Genomic DNA, 22,477 nt, shown 5'->3' with positions numbered 1-22,477 from the left:
TCCCATTTCTGCGACACTAAAACTCGGTAACTTCCAGCCTCCCCGCCGCCGCCGCGAATAGCGGCTGCCCACCCACCCCCCCCCCCGCTCCCGCTTCAACCCGCCCCGCCGCAGCCCCTCCTCCCCGTGCGTCGTATCCCTCCGCGCTCCGAGCCGCCCCGCACCTCGCAGAGAAAGCGCCTTTCAGCCGCCAGCCCGCCGCCTTCCCGCCCACCCCGCCTCTGCCGCTCCGACATCTTCTGCCTCAGCCCGCCCGCTAATAAAAACACGTAGCGCTCGCCCTCGAACCCCCTTCTTCCCCTCAGCCGAGGGGCCGCCGTAGCGGCGGCGGGGCGGGAGAAAGGGGGGGGGGGGCTAGGAGAAACCAGCTTCCCCCCCCCCCCTCCCCTTTTCCCCGCCTGTCCGCCGGGGACTGAGGGGCGCGGGGGGAGGGGCGGCGCGAGGGGCCGGGAGGGCTGAGGAGGGGGGCGCGGAGGAGGAGGAGGGGACTCTTTCTCCGGGCGGAGGGATCGCGCTCGCTCGCGCTGGCTGGCTGGCTGGCGGCGGCGGCGGCGGCGGCAGCGGCGGCGTTGGCGGCGGGTTGCTGTGAGTTGTTGTTTCCTCCTCCTGCCCGTGGGTTGAATGGTGGAGCCGAGACTCTTCCTGGTGAACGAACAGTGACAGCTACCGGGCGGGCGGACGCGTTTCGCTGGGCCCCGACGCTGCCGCGGGAGCGCGGCCCGAGCCCCCCCCCTACCCCCCACCCCCCTCCTCTTCCTCCTCCTCCTCCTCCTCCTCCTCCCCTCTCTCCTTCCTCCCCTCCCCTCCCCGGTTTTCGCCTCGCCATGTCCGGGGACGGCGGCAGCAGGCACACGGCGGAGCTGCGAGCGGGTGAGTGCCGGGGGAAAGCCGCCGTGCGGGGCGGCGGGAAGCGAGCGGGGGGCCAGAGAGGGGCGGCGGGGGTGGGGGGGGAGAAAGAAAGAAAGAAAAGCCCCGCGGGGAAGGGGCGAGCTGCAGCCCTCACCGCCTCTCCTCTCCCCTCAGAGCTCTACTTCCTCATCGCTCGCTTTCTGGAGGACGGACCCTGCCAGCAAGCGGCTCAGGTAGGGGAGGGAGAGAGGGAGGGAGGGATGGATGGATGGATGGCGCCGCCGGGCCTGGCGGGGAGGGGGGCGGGCGGAGCGCTCGCAGCCTCGTCCTCTTTCTTATTTAAAAAAAAAAAAAAGCCGGCCCCCGTTTCTTATTCCCCCCCCCCACCTCCTTTTGTTGTTGCTGCAGGTCCTGATCCGAGAAGTGGCGGAGAAAGAGGTAAGCGGCGCCGCGCACCCGGCGCTCGCCCCGCCTGCGGCCTCCCTCCCCCTTCCCTCGCTCTCTCCCGCTTCCCCCGCCCCATCCCGGGCACTGCTGGGGGGCTCCCCGGGGGAGGGAGGGCCGCCCCTCACGGGGGTGTCTGTCCTCTCTTCCCTCCACCGCTAGCTGCTGCCCAAGCGGACGGACTGGACCGGCAAGGAGCATCCCCGGAGCTACGAGAACCTGGTGAGAAGAGCGGCCGGCTGCGGTGCGGCGGGCAAAGTTGATTTTTTTTTTTTTTTAAGTTCCCCCTTTCACTCTCCCTGAGCAGCCCAGCAAAAAAATTGAATTTCCCGCAAAAAGAAAAAAAAAAAATACAACTTAAAAAAAACCAAAAACACACCACAAAAAAACTTTGGAGATTTTTTTTTTTTTTTAAAGAAAAATACCACCCTCGGCGCTCTCCTCCTCCCCGCTCTCGGCCCTGAGGAGAAACGCCGGGTGGGGAGGGGGGGGGGGGGAGAACGGACCCCGCCGGTCCCTCCGGAGCGGCGCGGGGTAAATAACAACAAGCGCCCTAAAGGGAGAGCGCCGGCCTCGCCGGGGCTGCAAATCGAGGGACGTCACGGCCGTGGTGCGGGCAGGGCGGGAGCAGCGCGGGGCGGGGCCAGCGCGGGCGGGCGGCAGGCAGCAGCAGGCAGCGGCAGGCAGCGGCAGGCAGCTGCCGGAACCGGCCGGGCCGCCAGCAGGGGGGGGCGCTCTCCGCCGCCCGCCAACACACACACACGCACAATGGCTCCGCGCTGCCGCTCCCTCCGCCGGAGAGAGGCCGGCGGGTGGCCGGCTGGGAGATGGGGTCCCAGGTGGCCGTGCTGTGACCGGGGGGCGGATATTGGTTTTGTTTCTTTCTGTTTTTTTTTTTGTTTGTTCTTTCTTTCTTTTTTCGCTTTTCCGTCAAGTTGGGTTGGGATCCACATCGGGAGCGGGTTGGTTTTGAGGTGCCCGTCCCGGTTCGGTGTGTGGCTTTGCGGTTTTTTTTTAGACACGACTGGTGTCTGGTGGGTAGGAATAACTGGACTTGGCAAGTTCGCGTCGCAAATTTGACTTAACGTGGGTTTTCGTTTTGCGCCCCCTGCCCCTTGTTTGTTTTTTTTTTAATCTCCTAGCTTGTCATCTCAGGTGTAGATCAGTTAGTGATTAAAAAAAAAAAGCATTAGTTGCAACAGTGTAGCTCTTGCTGGCAGAGAGGGGCCTGGATATTTTTTTACAAATATGTTGTGAACTACAGTAGTTGAGAAAACAGCAATTAAGATGTCTGAATTGTGTCTGTTAGCAACTTGTTGCTAGTATTGTTTTCATTACAGGTGCACTGTTGTATAATTTAGTCTCTGAATTTCTTTCAGAGGAAGACTGAGCCCTGCATGTAATGTTCATCAAAGCGAGATTTCCCTTCAGGCTTTTTGCCTGGTTTTAGTAGTTCTGAACTCCAGTACTTCTGAGACTTAGACATGTGGAGAACTTTTGAGCTCACACAAAAGGAGGCAGAACGGTTCCCATCTGTAAGGTGTCTGATAAAGACTGTTGGCATATACGTTATTTTAGTTATATTACGAATGTTACAGTATGCATCATAGGTATTTACTGTAGTTGGAACAGGTTTGCTTGCTGCATTGGTTTTCTCTGGAGCAAGAGGTGGATTGGCCCAGGCATTTTAGTGCATGTGGTGTGACAGAATTGGTAGCAACTGTCTTGTTGAAAACATATTCATACGTACCAGTACTTTTAAATTTTCCTGAAATCAAAGATCATCAAGAAATTCGGTTGGGAATTCCAAAGTGCTGATACTTTTGCATGACATATTATGCTATTTTTATTTATGTATTTATCTGTAAGACTGGAAGGCCTTATTATCCATTTCAAACAATGGTCAGAAGTTGCTCGGTAAAACTTACCATGAATCTTTCTTCTAGCCTATAAAATAGAAAGAATTGGAGGCGCAGTCTTAGTGTGGAATGGATTTGGGTTTCTTCTATGTAGTCGGAATATAAAAGGATGTGAAGAAAGAGGAAGTGAGGGAAAAAGACGTTTTAAAGGTTGAAGTAAGAAGACTTGATGAGAACTAAGTTTGTTCAGATCCTGCTTTCCAGGAAACATCTTTTGTTTGTTAGAACACAGGTAAAGACTAATTTAGACAGAATAGGTATGTAATGATGTAAGATGTACTTCCTCAAAATTTGGACTTGATCCTGGAGATGGATATATATTTGGAGATGTGATGCTGACTAGGTCCTTTCTCTTTTCCTAGTCTTCTGTTACTAACAAAGTTTTCTTAGACTTCCTGATAAATGTTTGTGTGCCCTTTTCCACCTTGTCCCTACCTAGATGTTGGGAGAGGGCGGGGAAAGAAATGTCCTTGATGTTTCTTGCTCTTGATGCTTCTCTCCATCCTCTCTGTCTGCTCTTGCTTCAGTTGTCAAAGGTGTATGAACTTTTGTATTACTTGACATGTGCGGCCTGTGAAGGCTGGCACGAAGTGTATTTGCAGTGTGACAGTTACATTTCATACGAAAGAAGTGTCTTCTACAGTGTCTTGTTTCATTAAACAAAAACTTGTTTATCTCAAACCAAAGAATCTTCGGCTTGTAAGATAGAGGCTGATGATGAGTTAGTCTTCTGTTTCTTCATTTTTTTTTTTCATTTAAAAAAAATTTCCAGCTCTAAGATGCTGACTCTTCTGTCTGAAGACGGCATGTTTTGTCATGTTTTGGTACCACTACTCAGACTTGAATGCCTTGAGCTTTCGCTAAACTTCATAGAAGGGGCTGAAGGGAGAAAAGCTAAGAAATAAAAATACCAGTAAAGGTAGTGTTAGATGTCTTGAGTTTTACTCTAGGAGGGAACAAAGGCCCCGTGTAACAGGGGATGGAATTTAATCCCAGGTTTCTGTTTTGTTGTTCGCAAAATCGTGCCTTTTATTATACATCTATTCAGATGGTTATCTTCTCAAGAGACGATGTTGTTCCTGGTTTTGTCCACATTTTGAAAACATTTATTTAGAAATTCTTATTAGAGTTAGCTTTCTGTTATTAGACTGAAATTTACAGCCTTAGATATTTTATTTCTGTAACTTAATTTGTGTAAATAATGTTAAATCCAATGCAATTTTCATTGTGTAAATTGCTTTCATTTTTCTGTTGGGTCAGTGAAAATAAATGTTTCATTTTCATATAACCTAACACCATGCTGTGCATGCTTTTAATGCTGCGGGAAAATACATGAGTTCAGAAATGCCATTATGTTATATTCTTAAGTGATTTTTCTTGAATTCAAATGTTTCTATATTACATTTTTCTGTAGTCGCCATTTGTGGTATAAACCGCTTGAATCTTGCTTTGAGAGTATGGTCTCTTACTTGAGAGTGCCCATCTCTTTTTTACGTCATCAGTATTAAGATTTGTATTTGTGCTATAACCAAAGACTTTCTGAGAATTGAGTCCCTGGTAGGCCACTTTCGACCTAGGTGTACTGTGGATGGTGGGACTCTTCAGTAACACATCTCAGGATGTTTTGTATTGTCTTGCATTAGTTGTGAAAACTTACTAATGGTAAGCCAGCAATTTTTTCTCGTTCTTTTTGAAAGATTGAGGATTGCTTGTGATGGGGGACAGAAATTGAGGATTTTTAAGAGTTAACAGCTCGTTTTAGCAGAGCAAGGCAGCCTTGTGAATTGTTTATAGATTGTGGTTAAAGATGTTGTTTAAGTGTTGTATAGTTAGGCTTTAAAACATGTTTGGTAGGGCCTTGACACCTGAACAAACTATAGCGCATCATTTGACTCCAGGGTAATTGTTTTTTCATGTTGCAGTTTCACTAGGGGTGTAGCTGCTCTAATTGTATGCTGTGCATTTTTGCTGCATCCTTTGTGTAGGCATGAGTGCTCATCCAGATGTGTGGTTAGCTGGATAGGGGAGATGAACTGTCTGAAAAATGAACAGTACAAAAATCCTTTGATGGTTCAGCTCTCCTTTCATGTGCAGCAACATGGGTCCTACCACCACCATGAGGGAGATGATAGGAGTGCGTGTGAAGGGCTTGGGGAATGCTTTGGGGCTGCTCCTTTGGGGAGCAAAGTGGACTTCAGCTGGATGAAGCTGACTGTTAAGATTCATTGCAACAATGTAGAGCTACCATAGAGGGTGGTTGCGTGTTGGGTTTTTTTTGTTTGTTTGTTTGATTGTTTTTGGTTTGTCTTTTTTTGGTTTTGTTGTTTGTTTGTTTTTTTAAAGGTCTTCTAGGGCACAAGCATCGTAGTGTATATGATCAGAACCATTTTGTTAACTTTCTCTTTCTTATGCAAAATATTCATGTAACTGTCATTTTCTCTGTTGAATTAGAATCTTATTCGTGGTGGTGGTGGTTGAGGAGGAAGAAGGCAGGGAATTCACATCAAGCAGGAAGGTGGCACAATGGGTTTAGTAGGCAGTATGCCTTCTTGTTCTCAGGAACTGTTTATTACTATTTTGCTAACACTTGTCCTTTCCTCTTCCCCCGCCCACAATAACTAAATATGATTTAAAGTGGAAATGACAAAATGCTATTTTCAGGCCATGCCACTGTTCGTTCTTTCAGGTTATGCAAAGGTACATGAAGTTACAAAGAGTATCTGTGGGACCGGGACACTAAGTACATTGACACTGTATTTCGTTGTTTGTATAATACCTAACATAATAAAGTCTTTTAGGCAGCATTGTGGTTACTGTTTAATAATTCTGTTTCTCAATAAGTAACCAGATAATAAGTGGTTTGTTTCTTCAGGAAATCTTGTGCTGTAAAGGTATTCAAAGAAATAGGGAGCAAAAATAAAACTTGCATGGAATCAGAGAGCAGTGTCATCATCTAGATTTTGTTATTGACAGTATTTTGGGGAAAGTCTGTGCAGTGTTTTGGAAGGTGGGCTGAAAGATTTGGCATTGGGGGTAAGAAAACCTGTGAAATGATTGTGGTTCTTAGCAGTGTTTTTGGTCTCATTACCAGTGCTTCTGTTGGATGTACATCAACTTAAATGATTTCCTTTTAGTTCTAAAAGACAAGCATTTCTGTCCTACAGATTATTCCCATAGCTGGGAATTCAGGTGATGTTAGAGCCTCTCTGTTCAAGCTATTGTATTTTGATGAGGAGGAACTCCAGTTCATTGTGTGAAGTACCACACATCAGTTTGTTCCACAGGTAATCAAGAGGATTGGCTAAGTCAACTGTATTGTGCTGGTTCTTTCAAACTGAGACTAAGAAACACTGATGAGAGATGGGCTAAAGAGGAGTGTCAAGTTTCTAAGGTGTTCCTTCTATTAAAAAAACCCCAAACAACAAAACAACAAACCAAACCCCCAAAACCAAAACCAACAAAACCCCCACAAAACATTATGAATGAGTTTAAGATGGGCAATAGCTACAGTGATAGGTATAGTTGAACATCTTAGGCCATAAGGCGGAAAATGCTACTACCGTTCATACCTTCTCATATGGTAAGTAGCAAGCTTGTAGCAGTCTGTTTATACTAAGGTTTGAGGTTTTTATCTGCTCTGGCCTCATACCTGTTAAAAGCATTAAACAGTTGAAAAACTAGTATGTTCTTGGGATTACTGGTTTCATATAGGTCTATTTCATTAGAGGAAAAGTAATCTCACATTAATATAATAGGCATTCCTGTAGGAAATAGTGGCTCAGTATCCATATGCTTTTAGCTCAAGCATAACAAGAAAGTACATGAGAAATAAACATGCTTTGGGGAAAATGGTTAATTCTCCAATTCTTCCCTCCCTGTTGTTTGTGGCTGCTCCCCCAGCCCGCCCCCCCCCCCCCCCCCCAAAAAAAAAAAAAAGCTTCAGAGAATAGTAATTGCACTTCATTGCAATTCCTAATTTTAAAGTGATAAGGCAGTGGCTGGTGGTACAGGGTACTCAATTAGATTGATGGTCTGATATAGTACAACAATTACTGTAATTCAATTTGGAGCTTGTTTTGGGTAATATGTTACATAGCAGAATAGTTAAAGCTGGGGTAGCTGCTGGTAATAGTAAGATTGAGCTCTCACGTCTTGAAATATAGGTTAGCTGACTGACTTAGATTTTGTTGTTAAATGGCCTTGTGTGGAAGTGTGTTTTTCTGAAAGATATTTACAGTCAAACTTGTAGTTAAGCATGTTAACTGTTAGCATGGGGGGAAAAAAAACCCAACAACAGTACTTTGGAGAACATTTTGGTGTGCACAGTGCTTAGAGCAGGATCCAGAATAGGGTCATATTTTACTTGATGTCCAAAACACTGGCAGCGAATAACTGCATTATGTATTACAAATTTAACTAAAGAGTCTCGGTCAAATCATGATTCTGTAGATGCATTCATTGTGATTCTGATGCTGAATTATTCTGCAGAGTCATGCAGAATGAAAATATAAGCACTTGGGTCTATTTCAAAGGTAATAAAGATTTGAATGTTAGTCCAAATAGCAGTGTAGGTGCATTTTTTGTATTCCCACGCTGTTTGTTCGGAATAAATAAAGTTGGGGTAGTAGGTAAAGGGTGAGGTTGAGAGTAATGCTGCTTCTTATTTTCTAGAAAATATTATTTGTGCTTAAGAGCTGAAAATTTTGTACTTGCTAACAGAGTTCTGCTTTTTATTACAGTAATGTTTAAGAAATGTTATTAACTTGTCTCATGTGAAAAGTCTATTCGAACAAAAAGAGAGTTCATTATTATACTTGTAAAAGCGTATCTTCTGTGCATTTCTATTGGAGGAAAAGAGCAGAATTAAATGTTGGAGAAAGCCTAACAGGAGGAAACCAGCTAGAATTTCAGCTAGGTGGGACTGGCAGAGAAAAAGATCTGTGCTGTTTATAGACTGTTTGACATCACAGTTTTGGCATAAAATTTTAAAATTCCTGTTTGTAGAGTCCAGTTTTCACTTTTCATTTAGAGCTATATGAATTTTAAATACTTGTACATCTGTTATTTTTTCCTTTTGCTTTTACTTTCTCCTCTCAGAATCAGATTGATATCAAGACAAATTTCCATCATTCTATTGAGTTGTTATGAGCTTTTCTGTCTCTGACAAAGCTTGTAAACTCATTTAAAAAAAAAAGTTTTCTTTTTTTGTCACTTAATCTGACTTAAAAGTACTCTTGACAGGAGTTTTTTTGTAATTATTATTTGGTTTAGGAGCAGGACAGAGGGTGGTAGCTATATTTTACGTTGTTTCTAGCTTCTTTTTACAGTTTGTCAGTGCAAGAATTGTCTCCTGGTAGCCTGCAGCACCTAAGAACAATCCAAATAATTTTAGCTTTCAAGCCACTCTTTGTTGTTTAATGTATCGAATAAACTTCCTTACTTCGTCCTTTCTTGACTTGTTGCTACCACATTGTGGTTCTCTTCTGCAATTTTTTTTTTTTTTTTCCTTTTGAAAAAGGGAGGAATCAGGACTAAGGTGATTTTCTGTTAGGCACTTCTTTCATTTGTGACTTTTACTGTTATGCTATTAGTCACACATACAAATTGGCACTGGAACAGGCTTCCTAGAGAGGTGTCCATGCTCTAAGCCTGTTGGTGTTTAAGAGGCATTTGAACAATGCCCTTAACACCATGCTTTAGCTTTTGGTCAGCCCTCAGGTGGTCAGGCAGTTGGACTAGATGATTGTTGTGGATCCCTGTCAACTGCAACTATTCTATTAGTATTGTTAAAAGAAAATTATTTTTTTCTGATGCAGAAGTACTTTACTTGGAGAAAACTTAAGTTCCACCATTTACTTCTTTATAGCAGGACCATAAGGGAAAGAAGTAAGTCCAAGTAAAACCTGTAATGAAATAAGAGGGTTTTTCCCTAGCAGGTTTTGCAGCGAAATGAAGCCTTTTTCATTTTTAAAAGTTTCTTGTGTGTGCCTTAGTCTTATATAGGAAATTGGGAGTCAAATATTGACTGTATGGTTCATAAAATAGTTTTATAAACTTTCTGGAACTGACAAGTGTTTAGATTGCCAGTGTCACTTTTTTTAAGTGTACAGCTCAGTCTAGTATTGTTGAATCAGTTTGTTAATGAGCTGGCTGCAAATGCTGCTTAGTAGCAAACAGTGGTTATTCAGACAAATGCTGTGCAGAAGCATCACAAAACTACTGCGTAACTTGGCATAAATAGCTGTTTTCACGCAAATGGACTTAAATGAGCAGAGACTATAGTGTGGGTGTAAGGTATATATTAAGATGAGATCTTTAATAGCTATGAGCAAGAATAATACAAATAGATCCCCCTTTTTCAAAATATTTGCTTTAAAAACTGCAGGAGGAATTGAGCCTACCTAGTTTATGCTAAAATAAAAAAGTGAACACATGGCTTATGACAAATCATGAGAAGTATGACTCAAGATGTCAGCTATCTGTAGTTTTGGAACGTGTCAAAGCCGATTTACTTCATTTACTTTAGATTTTGTGCATTTGTGAGGATGTGTAAAACTGAAGAGTCTGGAGCAGGATAAAATGACAACTGTATTGCATATGTAGTTCTAATATTTGTGGTTAAACTAAAAAAATCAGTAATTGTTAATCTTTGAGAGACAAGTTTGGATTCTGCAGACATGAAGTCTGGTTTCAGATAGAATTATACGAAGGGCAGTATTTGTTAAGTTTTTGTGCTCCTTTTGATAGGAGCGGAGGAGACAAAAGCTAAGGAAATGGGTCAGGGCTGTTGATGGCAGAAACTACATAGCTTTGTCACTTCTTACGGCTATTCTGGTATTTTAGGGCTCTCAAGCGTGTATTTTGACTGTGATTCCTCCTTTAAGTAGAAAAAAGCAAGTTTTATTTGCATGTTACTGGTAAGAAAAAATTAATCAGAATAGCAAGTTCTGAATTCAGTGGATGATTTTTTGCCACTCTTCTAACAGGGTGCCTGTCTGATGATGTTGAATTTAGTAATTTTAAATGAACTGAGCAGCACAATCAACTGTAACTTTATTAAAAAAAAATTACTAATATTTAAAAAAAAAATCCTTTTTCTGTTTTTCACTTGTGTGAATTTTGTAAGTCATTTAACTTTTAGGCAGTCAAATTCAAACAGCTTGCAAGGCCTTCTACAAAAGTAATATAATTCACAGAAGGAAGGCCCCGTTTTCCTGGAAACAGCTAAACATTTGTCTGCCAATGGGAAGTAGTGAGTGAATTCCTTATTTTGCTTTTCTTGCCATGCAGCTTTTTGCTTTACCTATTAAACTGTCTTTGTCTAAACTCATGAGTTTTTGCTCTTTCACCTTTCTGATTTTCTCTCCCACCCCACTGGGCGGGAGCGGGCGAGTGGCTGCGTGGGGCTGAGCTGCTGGCCAGGGTAAACCACGGCAGGAGTGAAAGAGAAAATGTTTACTCCTTCACTAGGAGGTTGTGGTGTTGTTGATGGGAATTACTGGTGTAAGCAAGGCTTTTCCAGAGCCTCGGTTTCAGATAGCAGTACTCTTTATGTGAACAAACTGTTAGAATATATGAAGCGATTACAGTGTGTCAGCAAGATAGGAGCACATTTGATGAAGAGCGAGGTATATTCCTGTTAATTGGGTGTAATACAGAAGCATCGTTCTGCCTAAAATGTCAGTCACAGCCTTCTCTAGTTGCAGAATAACAAAACATCACAAGCTTTTACTGCAGTACGTTTTTTCCTCTGCAAAGTAAAACTGTGAAGACATGTCTCAGGCTGTGCGAAGGATAAAACTACTGCATGCCAAATCCTGTACAAGAACTGAAGAAAATTGAGTTTCTGTCCTTGCTCTTAATTTTATTATTTTAAATTCTCGTTGTTATAGTCTAAGCTGACAATAGCTTATGCATTTAAAAAAAATGCTATTTCTTAATGGAAAGCTTTATGTTAATAGGATGTTACTGTTGTCACATTTTGAAGCTTTTTTTCCTTGTTATATAAGATGGTCTTCTGATCTACAATTATAGTAGTTCAAAAGAATGAGCTGGTTTTGTCTGGGCAGTCATTAATACTGGTTCAACATTGTTATAATCAAGGGGTGAGAAGATTGTTGCTGATAACAGGAGCTTGTTTTAGTACTGTGCAGTTGAAAACTGAGCAGTTACAAAAACTAGGCATGTTTGTAGCCTAATAGAGGACCATGTAGACCAATTTTAAAGTTGAATTACTTAAGCCCACATTTTTCTTTAAAAGCTTTAGATATTAAAAAAAATAATCCGGTTGTGGATCTTCGACAAGGTCTTGAAACTTAGGTGAGTTGAGGCAGAATGTTTTTGTATTGTCTGCTACACAGCTATGTTATGTATTTGGGACATGTGAATCTTTCAAAAATTCTGTGAATGTTGTTCTCCTTACAATCTTTGTCTCACCTTTATCTTACAGTAACTTAAATTGATCACACTACTATTTAAATATAATACTGAATATATACATTTTGTACTGTGATTATAAAGGAGCTTATTAGACTATGATCAACTGTGCCTTAAAGTCAGAAAGTAGTAAATACCAACAGTTCTTTGTATGAAGTGGCATGTGCTGAATAAAAGAATTAATTAGGACCAGCTGGAACAAATTATTGTACTTAAAGGTCATTATTTGTTTTTATCCTTAATATACTATAGTTTTCTTATGAATTTGTGTATTAATATGGGGGAAAAAAATTAAACCAGTAATTCTTCAAAAATACTATGTTCCTTATAAAATTTTTTGTTTGCTCTTTTATATAATAGGTGAAATATTACAGACACTTGGCACCTGATCACTTGCTTCAAATATGCCATCGGCTTGGACCGCTTCTAGAGCAAGAAATTCCCCAAAGTGTCCCTGGAGTGCAGACGTTATTAGGAGCTGGCAGACAGTCTTTGCTTCGTACAAACAAAAGTATGAAAATTTTATGAGAATTTTGAGAGTTCTTGATATGTTATGCCTTTTCTGTGTTTTCGCATGAAAAAACGCCTACATTTTGTGTGTAATTTTTTAAAAACAGGTTGCAAACATGTCGTATGGAAGGGATCTGCTCTTGCTGCACTACATTGTGGGAGGCCTCCAGAGTCCCCTGTAAATTATGGCAGTCCACCTAGTATAGGTAAGACAATTTTATTCTGGCATTGCCTTTGTAATACCTAACTTCCAGGGTCATTGATTATCGTGATGATGAGACCTAAGTAGTAGCTCTGTTTATATTTGTCTTTGTCATATACCTTACCTTTAGTACTATTTTTATTAAGATGTTGTGTTGTCACATTTACCGGGGGGGGGGCAGGGTATTGTAAATTCATCTACTAGTTCTGCTCTGAAGCTAATTTTGTCTTTGAAGTATGAAATGGAATAAAATATATTTCAACAGTGAATACATAAAAATAAAACTTTTTTTCTTAAAGATGTAATAAAGCTGTCAGTAGATAAATAATTAGTACTATATAACAACTTAAAACCAGGACAGTATAGCCTGCACCCATTGTTGGGGAGAATAAGTCATGTAGACTGGTAATGATCTTCTTTGGAAAGATTTGAGTGTCTTGTAGAAGTTATTCTCTCTGGTCCATTCAGTAATGTTGTAGATGTGCTTCAGTTTGCTATGCTATATCATGAATCATACATGCACTGTCTGTACCATTGAAAAACTGGGAAGCTGGAGGTATTCTTTTTTTTTTTTTTTTTTCATTTTTAGTTATTATCTTTAAGCTCTCATATGGTCACTAAAAGGTTCATTGGCTTTCAACCTTTTAACAAGAAGATACATGTTTTTTTTAGTTGCTAGAAGAATCAAGATGTGTGATATTTTGGATATGTTTAAGGAGCATCCTTTTTGTTTTGTCATGAATAGGAAAATGGGCAAAATCACTTGTGTCTTTTCATCTTTCTCTGCTGATGTCCAGGGAAGGGGGAGTGATCAAGACCAAATTACCAGTGTGGATTATACAAAACCAGTAGTGGTTTATACCAAAATGGTAGTTTCAGATGGATGTGCAGTGTTGGATTACAGTGGGCAGAGAATATTCAGTTGATTGGCTCCTGATCAGGTGCAGCTGCTGCAAAGACACAGGTTTTGGTCTTGGCAAAAAAGAGGAGACTAAAGGTATATTGGGGAACTAATGAATAACAGTGTACAAATATATAGGCAGGTGCTTTTTGCAACAGGCGTTTTTAATGTGGTAGCATGCCATTACAGTTTTTCAATCTCTAAACTCCTTTTGGAGGCCATTGGTAGCCTGTAAGTTTTCCATTAATTGGGAGATAAATATATATTTTATGTACTTTCATATGTATGTATATATATATGAGATAGAGCTTAATTTGGGCTATTTATATTATTTCTAATGTTGAAGAAACTCAAAATCAAATCTCAAAATGCATACCATTACACTTTCCCCAGAGAATTACAGTTCTCTCGTAACAGCTGAAGCAGAAGCATGCTACAGCTAAGAAGCTCTTAAGTTGACCACAGCCGATTTTGACTTGTTCAGATGGCAAAGTATTTGGTATCCTAGTAGCTCTTTCATTTTAAAGCACAAGTTGCATGCTTTCCATGATATTTCTGTAGTTGCTTGGAATATAGGAAGAGAATGTGGTTTTGCTGGGTGTTCAGAGCCAAGTTTTCAGAACCTCCTTAGCTAGTATGTGTATTGGTCATAGGTGGTTCGCTTGAACTGTCATGTAGCACCTGCATCCATTCAGTGTGGTTTTGTTTACAGCTTCGGTTTTGGTATTCATGTAGAGAGTTGTTTCTGTGTTGTGCTCTGGATGTGGGGGAGAAAATGCTTGTTGCTGAATAGAATAATGCCCCTCTTGATTGGCTATGCATTGGCTTGAAGATTTTAAACTTGGAAAATCTTGGCCTAGATTAGCAGCTATTTCTGCAAGGTGACTGGAGGACAGAGCTTCCTAATAGCTGAGATTTCTTTAGTGGTTGCCTTACCTTTTCCTTTACTTGGGAATACATTTTAAAACATGTTGGAGAAATCAGAATGGAAGAGGACTGTTTTGTGTTGTACTGTAGCTTGGTCCATGGTATGTAGTATTTAAAGGAAAAAAGACCAGTGTATGAAATCATGGCAGCTGGAATTCAAAGAAAGTTGTAGAGTTGCCATGGCAGTGGAATTAAATGTTAAGAAAAATAACTTTCAGACTTTTTTTAGGGAAGAACGAATAAGGCTTTCTAAATAAATGTTATTTTTATTGAACCTTTTGCAGAACACTGAATATTTGCAAAATTACAGTTATTTCAACATACCACGTTTTTCATGACCAATAATTTCCTTTTCCAAACATTGAGATAAGTGCTGGTAAGTGAATGTGAAGTGTATTTGGATTTTTTGGATGTCTGGTTCAGAGCTGTGTGTTAAAGCATTTGTTTTTGATTTATCCTATTCTCGTCTGATCCTCTCAATGAAATCATGAACTGGAATGACACTTCTTTTATAAATTGAACTAGAAAATTTTGTTCTGTTTCCCTAAACTTCTCCATTTTCCCCTGGGAAGGCTGTATTTTATGTATTTGCCCAACAAAAAAGAAGTTGCAACCTATTATTCTTCAGGCTGTATGTGTTTCAGGTGGAGGACCCACTAATGGTTGAGGAACAGAAAAGATACTGAAATCTTTCTATCTTGTGTAGGAAAACTTAATTTACATTTCAGTGAACATACAAAAATATTCATTCTTTTCCTAGCCTGATGAACCAATGCATTTATGATGCTGATGGGATATTCTTTAGAATTAAATTTTTGCGTGTGTTGTTCCAGCTGCCTTGTAGGTAGCTGGTTTCTATGCAAATATGTACAAATATATACTTCTCCAGAAAACTACAGAATATCTTTAGAACATAATAAAGAGAAACAAAACTTGAATATGGAATAATCTTTGTCTAGTTGCTATCACTTTTGCAACATATCTTATAAAGAGTTGCTGAAGTGTTTAATTAAGAACAAAAGAGCTATGTCATATGATGATTTGTTTTGTTAAAGGTCCCGTCTTCTTCGATGCAGAAACAGAAAAAGACCTCTTTCAGTAATTTCCAGGAACTGCTGAAAAAGCACAGAACCAAGGCATAAAGCTTTGAGAGCTTTGAGCTCAAAGCTCTTGGGGAAGCTGGCCACTCAGGTGTGAAGACCTGAATGAGACTGGCTGTTTGCACCAGACAGTGAAGAATGTTTTTCCTGACTGGTGAATAATCTGCCTTTCAAAAATAGTATTTCATGGTCTTACTGAATACTCCACTTCAAGAAAAGTTCTGAGGCATTTTGCACTTTTCTCACAGTTTCTTTATTAAATGATGCTGCTGGTTTGGCTGTAAAGAGAATGTGAGGTTCGGAAAGTGGTGTATATGTCTGTTGTTAGAAATATAGTAAATACTTTAGGCCCAAAAGCTAACCTAAGAGTACTTTGTGTAACTATATTATTCTGTCAATTATAGTACAGAAAAAAAAAAGACCACCTTGTGTTAAAGGATATGTGTAAAAGGTACCTGTCATACAAGGAGAAGCCAAGAGAACTGGGATTGTTTAGCCTTGAGAAGAAAAAGCATGGCAGAGGGGTGTTATGAATGGGTATAAATACCTAAATAGGAGGGTGCGATGAAGATGGAGCCAAACTCTTCTCACTGGTGCCTCCCGGCAGGACAGAGGCGATGGACACAAATGGAAATAGAGGAACTTCAGTTTAAACATAAGAAAACACCTTTTGACAGTGATGAAAGCTCTGGCACAGGTTGCCCAGAGAGGTTGCAAAGTCTCCATCCTTGGAGGTATTCAGAACCTGACTGGACACAGCCCTGAGCAACCTGCTCTAGCTGGCCTTGCTTGAGCAGGGGAATTGGACTTAGATGATCTCTAGAGGTTCCTTTCTACCTCAACCGTTCTGTGGTATCAGACCATTTCAGTCTTCAAGGCTGGTCATGTTGTATGAAGATGAGCCCAGTTACCTAAAAACTAGAAGCCAGTTCATTTTGTTTGGAACTGATTCGTAAACAACTGATAGCAACTTAAATGATAAAATTTGTGGCAAAGTTTTTTTTACATGTTTAAAACATCAACAAAATACATGGCTTTCTCAGGCAGTGTTTTCTACTGATCAGTTAGCTTCATTATTAAATATGAAGGCTCCTGATTTTGAAACTAAAATGTCATTTGCAAGCAAGTGGTAGATTGTCATCCTGTGTTGCACAACAACTATTTAGTAACATCTGGGGTTTTTTGTTTGTTTGTTTTAAATTTTATTTGTTTGTTTTTAAAGCAGGATCTTATGTATGAGTAGTAGACAGGCATGTAAAGCTAAGTTAATGTTAATTTCCTTAGCTGGCCAGGCATTGGGTGGGAGTTCCTGCTGTGCAGTGTCCACTTTGCAGTGCCTTTCCAGCAAGGAACAGGCAATCTCTATTCTGTTGTTTTCTTCTTTCTCCTTTCCAACCCTTCTCTTCATGTTGGTTGATGCACTGTGAGACCCAGCCAGTGCTCTCTAACCCTTCCTGGGATAAAGTCTCATCCTCCTTCCCTCCCTTAATTATGTATGGTTTGTGGCTCCCACTGCAGCTGTTTAACTGCCTATACCTTATCACTCTTCCTGTGATTAACACCTTTGTTCATACTGACTCATTTGTGTGAGGCCAAGCAAAATTTAAGCAAAGACAGAAAACCGCTAATGTGGCTAAAACAAGGGAGATACTAGACTTGCTGACACAAGGGTTTCTAAAATCACTTTTTTTCCAAATGCAGTTAAAATCAAGCTAAAATAGATTAGAGACCATGTAACGCCTTACAAACGTTGATGCTAGATATGGGCAATGATCATTATAAAACCAAAGGTCTATAATGAGTACAAAGGCATTATTAACTGTAGCCTTTCTCACCTTGGCTTGCACCAGAAGAGTCAACTTTATGGGATGGTTGCAGGAATTTATTCTTGAGACACAGCTTTTTTAAAATTTTTACCTGTACTCTGGAGGAAAGAAGTAAATGCTGTTGTGCTAGCAAAGTGTGCAGGTGACACATTAGAGTTGTCAGTGTTTGGAATAAAAAGTGGGAATAGGTCAGAGAAATCAAGCTGGATCACTTGGCAAAGTCAGTGAGAGTAAATACAAATGTAGTTAAATGGAAGGGAATGTTGAAGCACAATGGTGAATGTGAGAATTTTGTTCAAAACAACAACAAAAAAACCAGTTTGAGAAGTTCTCTAAAAATTATATGTTTATGGACAGTGTTCAAACCTGCGGGAGATTGATTCTTCCTTTCTCCCCTGCCAGTGCCATGGTGTTGGTAAAAAAAATTTTTTCCCATAGAATGTAAGTTCATAATACTGGGTTTTTTTCCATGTCAAATCACTTTTTAATTCACTTAATTTTATTTTTAACCAGTTTTGGGATTCTTGTGTGTTTTTAAGTTTTGATGAAGGCCAAAGAGTGAGATAGATCTCAGTTTTCTTGTTTCCAGTATAACTATGTTGCCTCTTATTTCCTCCAGTAGGTTGTTACTGAGCAAGGGGCATTTCACCTGTTGAGTTTCCCAGGGATATGTGAACTAGTAGCAAGTTGCCCATTACCACTTCAGCAAGAATACAATCAGAAATACTGGCTTAGGTTCTGTTAAACTTAATCATCTTCAGTGATTTTAAAAAAAAACAACAAACCCAACAAACTTGCAATTTCATCTCAAGTACGTCAAAAGGTTTTTCATAAATTCAGATATATATTAAAAACTAAATGCTTATATGAAGTCATTGGTTGTTTTATCCTGAAGAATCTGCTTACAGTTTTGATTTATTGACAGAACATCTCTGCAAATTAAACTTTTAGTTAAGCTTTTTTCTGTTTTTGTGAGCTACAGTTTCATTTGAAGGCGTTGCTAGAAGCTGATTTCCAGCAACCATCTCCATCTTGCATTAAGAGCAAAGAAAAGGTGACTTCTGAGTAGGTTGAGATTGTTGTGTAAGCTCACTTTACTGTTGTGACAAAGGCCTTCCTTATTCTGTTTATGTGTGTGCATGTGTGTTAAGCTTTTCTGGGGGGGTGGGGTGAGGGGTTTGTTCGTTTTTTTTTGCTTGTTTGTATTTTAAACTGTAGGATGATTTGTCAGAAACCAAAACTAGATTTATCTTGTGACTGAACTAATCTTGGTTTCCTGCTGTCTGAAGTAGACTGTTGGCAAGGAAAAGATTTGTCATAAAGCAAATGCAACTGCATCTTTTTCTTGTATAAGGGGAGGGTGAAGAGGATATAGTAGAGCCCTAAGGCAGTGACGCATTGACTAAAAGTGCCTTGCTCCCCAGTTAATGATCCTGTTCCTTCACAAAGCATCTTGAACTAGGAAAACTTCCTTGAATCCTTAGGCTACATAGGCAGTTAACTGAAATGTTTTAGGACTGTTTTTACAGCCTGAGGCCAGAGGGCTTGGCAGTTGTCCATACCACTAAGTGCTTTTGCTCCTTACAGAGGAGCTACAATCCAGTTTGCACATTTAATGTAGATTGACCTGTGCTGACTCATGAACCAGTGTCTGGTTGGTCTGGGCCAAAACCAAGCAATGCAAGAGGTTTGTAGCTGTTTCACAGTTGATGCTAGGAAGTGAATGTGATTCAGTGCCCAGACCCCTGCCCTGGTCCTGCTCAGTTCGTTAGTACAGACGTAGCCTTGGTCACATATAAAGAATGGCTAACCAGAGTAGTAATGAAAGTATTAGCTACCTCTCTTGGCACCGATAGATCTTGTTTTTCATGTGTGTGTATTGCTGTGGACATTGCTGGGCATTTATGTATTTACTTTTCACATATTCAGAAGCTGTAGATCTGAATATATTACCTGCTTTATCACAGATCTGTGGAATATACAATGTATTACTATTGCCATTCTTCGGTCTAATGATATGGGGGAGCATTTGACTGAATGTCTATGTATCCGTGCATATAAGCATCAACTCTGTTGCTTTATCATTGCATGAGTAGCAGTTTAAAATTGGTAACACTGAGATTTATTTTCTTTACTGTAGTTCTTGATGGAAGACTTCCATTTTGTTAAAACAAGGTAGATTCCTGCTCCTGGATCTTCTTAGCTTTTAAACTTGAAAAAAATCCCAAACTCTTTGAACAAGGTTCTGTTAGTCAAAATCAGAATTTTCTGTAAGGTTTTGATAAATTTATATGTAATTTTTTGTTTGGTGTTTTTTTGTTTGTTTAGCTGTAGTGGGTAGCAATATTCTTAAAAAAAAATTGTCTTGCAAGTGGTGGATAAATGTTTGATTGTATAAATCTCAAAAAGCAGGTTGCCTTGGAGAAGATTTGAATGTTTGCTGATCTTTAGATGATAGCTACCTGGAAGCTCTTAGACTTTGTTACATTTGAGGTAGTTTATTCATCCATGGAAGCTGTCTCAGTCATTCTGAATTTCTTACAGTAGGTATAAAGTGAGAAGCATATGTTTGGGCACTTAAAGTTGAAAGTTGTATTGCATCTTTATGCTCTGCTTGCAGTTTGGTACTTTTTGCACATCTGTATCATAGGCTACTTTTTTGTATGTATTTTTCCCTAACTAAAATTCTTTCAAGGCAGTTGTAAATATAATTTGCCCTTTCACCCACATACATTTTGCTTTGTTGCATAGAGGGATGTATGGTGGCAGGGGTGGGACACTTGCAGTGTTTTGAATAGACCTGTTTGTTTGTTCGCTTGTTACTTCAGGCACAGCAAAATGAGAGAATTACTATAGTAAGCTGTTCATATGGCAAGTCGTCCAGTGTTGAAAGAAACTTTCCATCCTGGAGAAGTATTTTAGTTTATGAACCCAATATAAATGCCGTGTCTTTTTTTTTTTCTTTTCCCCATTTGGTAGTGGATACCCTGTTTTCAAGAAAACTAAATGGAAAATACAGACTTGAACGTCTTGTTCCAACTGCAGTCTATCAACATATGAAGATGCACAAACGAATTTTAGGACACTTGTCTTCTGTATACTGTGTAACTTTTGATCGGACTGGCAGGCGAATATTTACTGTAAGTACAAAATCTTTATTTTTGTAGATAATTTTTTTTAAAGTACAGATAGCATGTCACTGAATTGTTTCCAAAACCTAAATGTACTCATGTTGTGTATCAAAAGTAGATAAATGCTTTACTACTGTTACTCTCGTATATGCTTTTTAATAGCTATGCTGGTTTGCATTTTAAAATCATTTTGGAATACATGTCTAAAGGCTAGATGTGGTGGTGATTGCTGATCTGTCAGAAAACTCGGGTTATTTTCAGTGGAAAGGATTTACCCTATGTAGGTTCTTTCCTCTGGACTTGTTTTCTCTAGCAAAAACATAAGCAAAAGGAAGGACCACCACCACAGAATTTGATTAGGAAGTCAGAGAGGACAATCAGTATGTAATTGAAGATTATTTTGACTCTTTTCTATTAACTTTTGTTAAATTTAAAGCACGAGTATTAAGTTTAACAGTCTGGTGATGCACTTAGATTTGGTACCGCATGTTGAAGGGAGCTAGAAAGCTGAGAACTCCCATGGTGTGTTGTAACAGATGTTGGTTCACAAGGAATTATCTTTATGAGATCCCAGGAACTTTTGTTTTTGTTTTTTTTTGGTACCAGTGTTCTTAGTATTTTTAACTGTTGGCTTTGTTGTTGTTAAAATATTGGATGGATGTCTGAAATCAGTTCTGAAATTGCAAGTTTCCCAAGGCATGGGAACTACAAAAACAGATAGGTGTCAGTGTAATTTGGATTTCTTGATAAATAGTCAAGTTTAGTAGAGCCAAAGATCTCATAAATACACACCTTGTGCCAATCTGGGACACTTTGGCTGCATTTATTACCTTCCCACAAACACTGTATGTAATTGATACCTTTGTGGATCCAGGAGCTTGATTGTGTCTTTTCTAACCTCGTTGCAGGTAACTTGGAACAATGCAAGTGGAAATACAGTTCAGTTCTACTTTATGTATTGCAGTCTTAACTTCTAAAATTCTTTCAAGGCAGTTGTAAATATAATTTGCCCTTTCACCCACATACATTTTGCTTTGTTGCGTGGAGGGATGTATGGTGGCAGGGGTGGGAAACTTGCAGTGTTTTGAATAGACCTGTTTATTTGTTCGCTTGTTACTTCAGGCACAGCAGAGGCTTTTTTCATATTTCTTTAGCTTTCATTAGCAAGCTAAGTCCCTCAACAGTCATAGGCATTAAATTCTTATGTCCTGTAGTTTATGCGTGATTAACCTATCAGAAAAAGGACTCTCTGTTGTGGGTTTATTTTATATGTGACACGGCAGAATAGATTAGAGATCTTGTGTACCAAGTATAAAAATCGCCTATGCTTAACCTGTTTGCCTCTAAATAAAAACTTCTGTTTGTGCTTCCTAGATGAAGTGCATAAAAGTCGCTGTTAAGGTCTTCTGATTCTTGATTTTCCTAAAACTTTCCTGTATTCCTAAAATCTTTCCTCTTCCAGAGATACACTAAACTTCCTCTTGGATGCATCTGCAGTGATCATTTGTTGTTGCACATACCCTTGCTTTTTGCAGTCTGATTTAAAAGTGATTGAAGAGAGGGAATTCTCTTGACTGGTAACAGCAGTTTAGTTCCAAAAGAAAAGTAGAAGATCTGAAATGGAGTAGGGGGGAGCAATAGTGCTTCTGCAAGCCCAGAGCTTTGCTGACAGTCCTTTGCTGGCAGATACCCTGGTGTCCTGGTGTGATTGCTTGAAAAAGGTCCCAGTTTAGATCATGGTTACTTCAATCTAGTGTTAAATAAAGTGCCCATAGAAATAAATTGTGGCTGGTGAATTTTTATTTTGGAGGGCCTGGGACAGAACTTCTTACCTCTGCATTCTCAGGTAAATCCAGTGTTTTTTGTGTAGACGTTTAAGTGGTTGTTGGCAAATTGAAAACCAGTGGGTTGTATTCCACATTCCAGTAAAATCCAAGTTGCTGTAGCTGGTGTGATGTAGTCAGTGGATAGAGTCATGAACTGTCTTGTTGCAATTGTATCTGTATAATGAAATGGTGCCAGTTCATTTTTAATCTAGACCACTACAATTTCTAAAGTCTCTAGTGTAGTAAGCAGAAGTAGGAATTTATAATAAAAGGTAAGCCAAACTTCTTTCCAGAAGTGTCAGTTGTCAAGCATGTAAATTTGCCTGCATCAATAGGGAATCGTTCTTGCTCTACGATTTTACTCTACAACCTCCAGCATACAGTGTGACATTAGCTAGATAAGAGG

The 22,477-nt window shown here is 40.0% G+C and overlaps 1 protein-coding gene across 2 annotated transcripts in view; it reads left to right on the top strand.

Moving 5' to 3' along the window:
- Window positions 1-218: 218 nt before the first annotated feature.
- Window positions 219-22,477, top strand: part of PHIP (PHIP subunit of CUL4-Ring ligase complex) — a 118,324-nt gene continuing 96,065 nt past the window's right edge. Inside the window, exons 1-7 of one of the 2 annotated variants that reach the window (XM_075046491.1) lie at window positions 219-870; window positions 1,024-1,082; window positions 1,258-1,287; window positions 1,456-1,515; window positions 12,009-12,159; window positions 12,266-12,364; window positions 20,094-20,254. In XM_075046491.1, coding sequence (XP_074902592.1) covers window positions 825-870; window positions 1,024-1,082; window positions 1,258-1,287; window positions 1,456-1,515; window positions 12,009-12,159; window positions 12,266-12,364; window positions 20,094-20,254 — 606 coding nt within the window. In that variant the 5' untranslated portion in view covers window positions 219-824. The remainder of the gene's footprint in view (window positions 871-1,023; window positions 1,083-1,257; window positions 1,288-1,455; window positions 1,516-12,008; window positions 12,160-12,265; window positions 12,365-20,093; window positions 20,255-22,477) is intronic. The other variant, XM_075046490.1, reaches the window with a different exon arrangement.

Source organism: Buteo buteo, chromosome 15 (genome assembly GCF_964188355.1).
Source record: "Buteo buteo chromosome 15, bButBut1.hap1.1, whole genome shotgun sequence".
In the NCBI taxonomy this organism is placed as follows: domain Eukaryota; kingdom Metazoa; phylum Chordata; class Aves; order Accipitriformes; family Accipitridae; genus Buteo; species Buteo buteo.
Note: the sequence above shows the minus strand (reverse complement) of the source record. Positions and strands in the feature narration are given on the sequence as shown.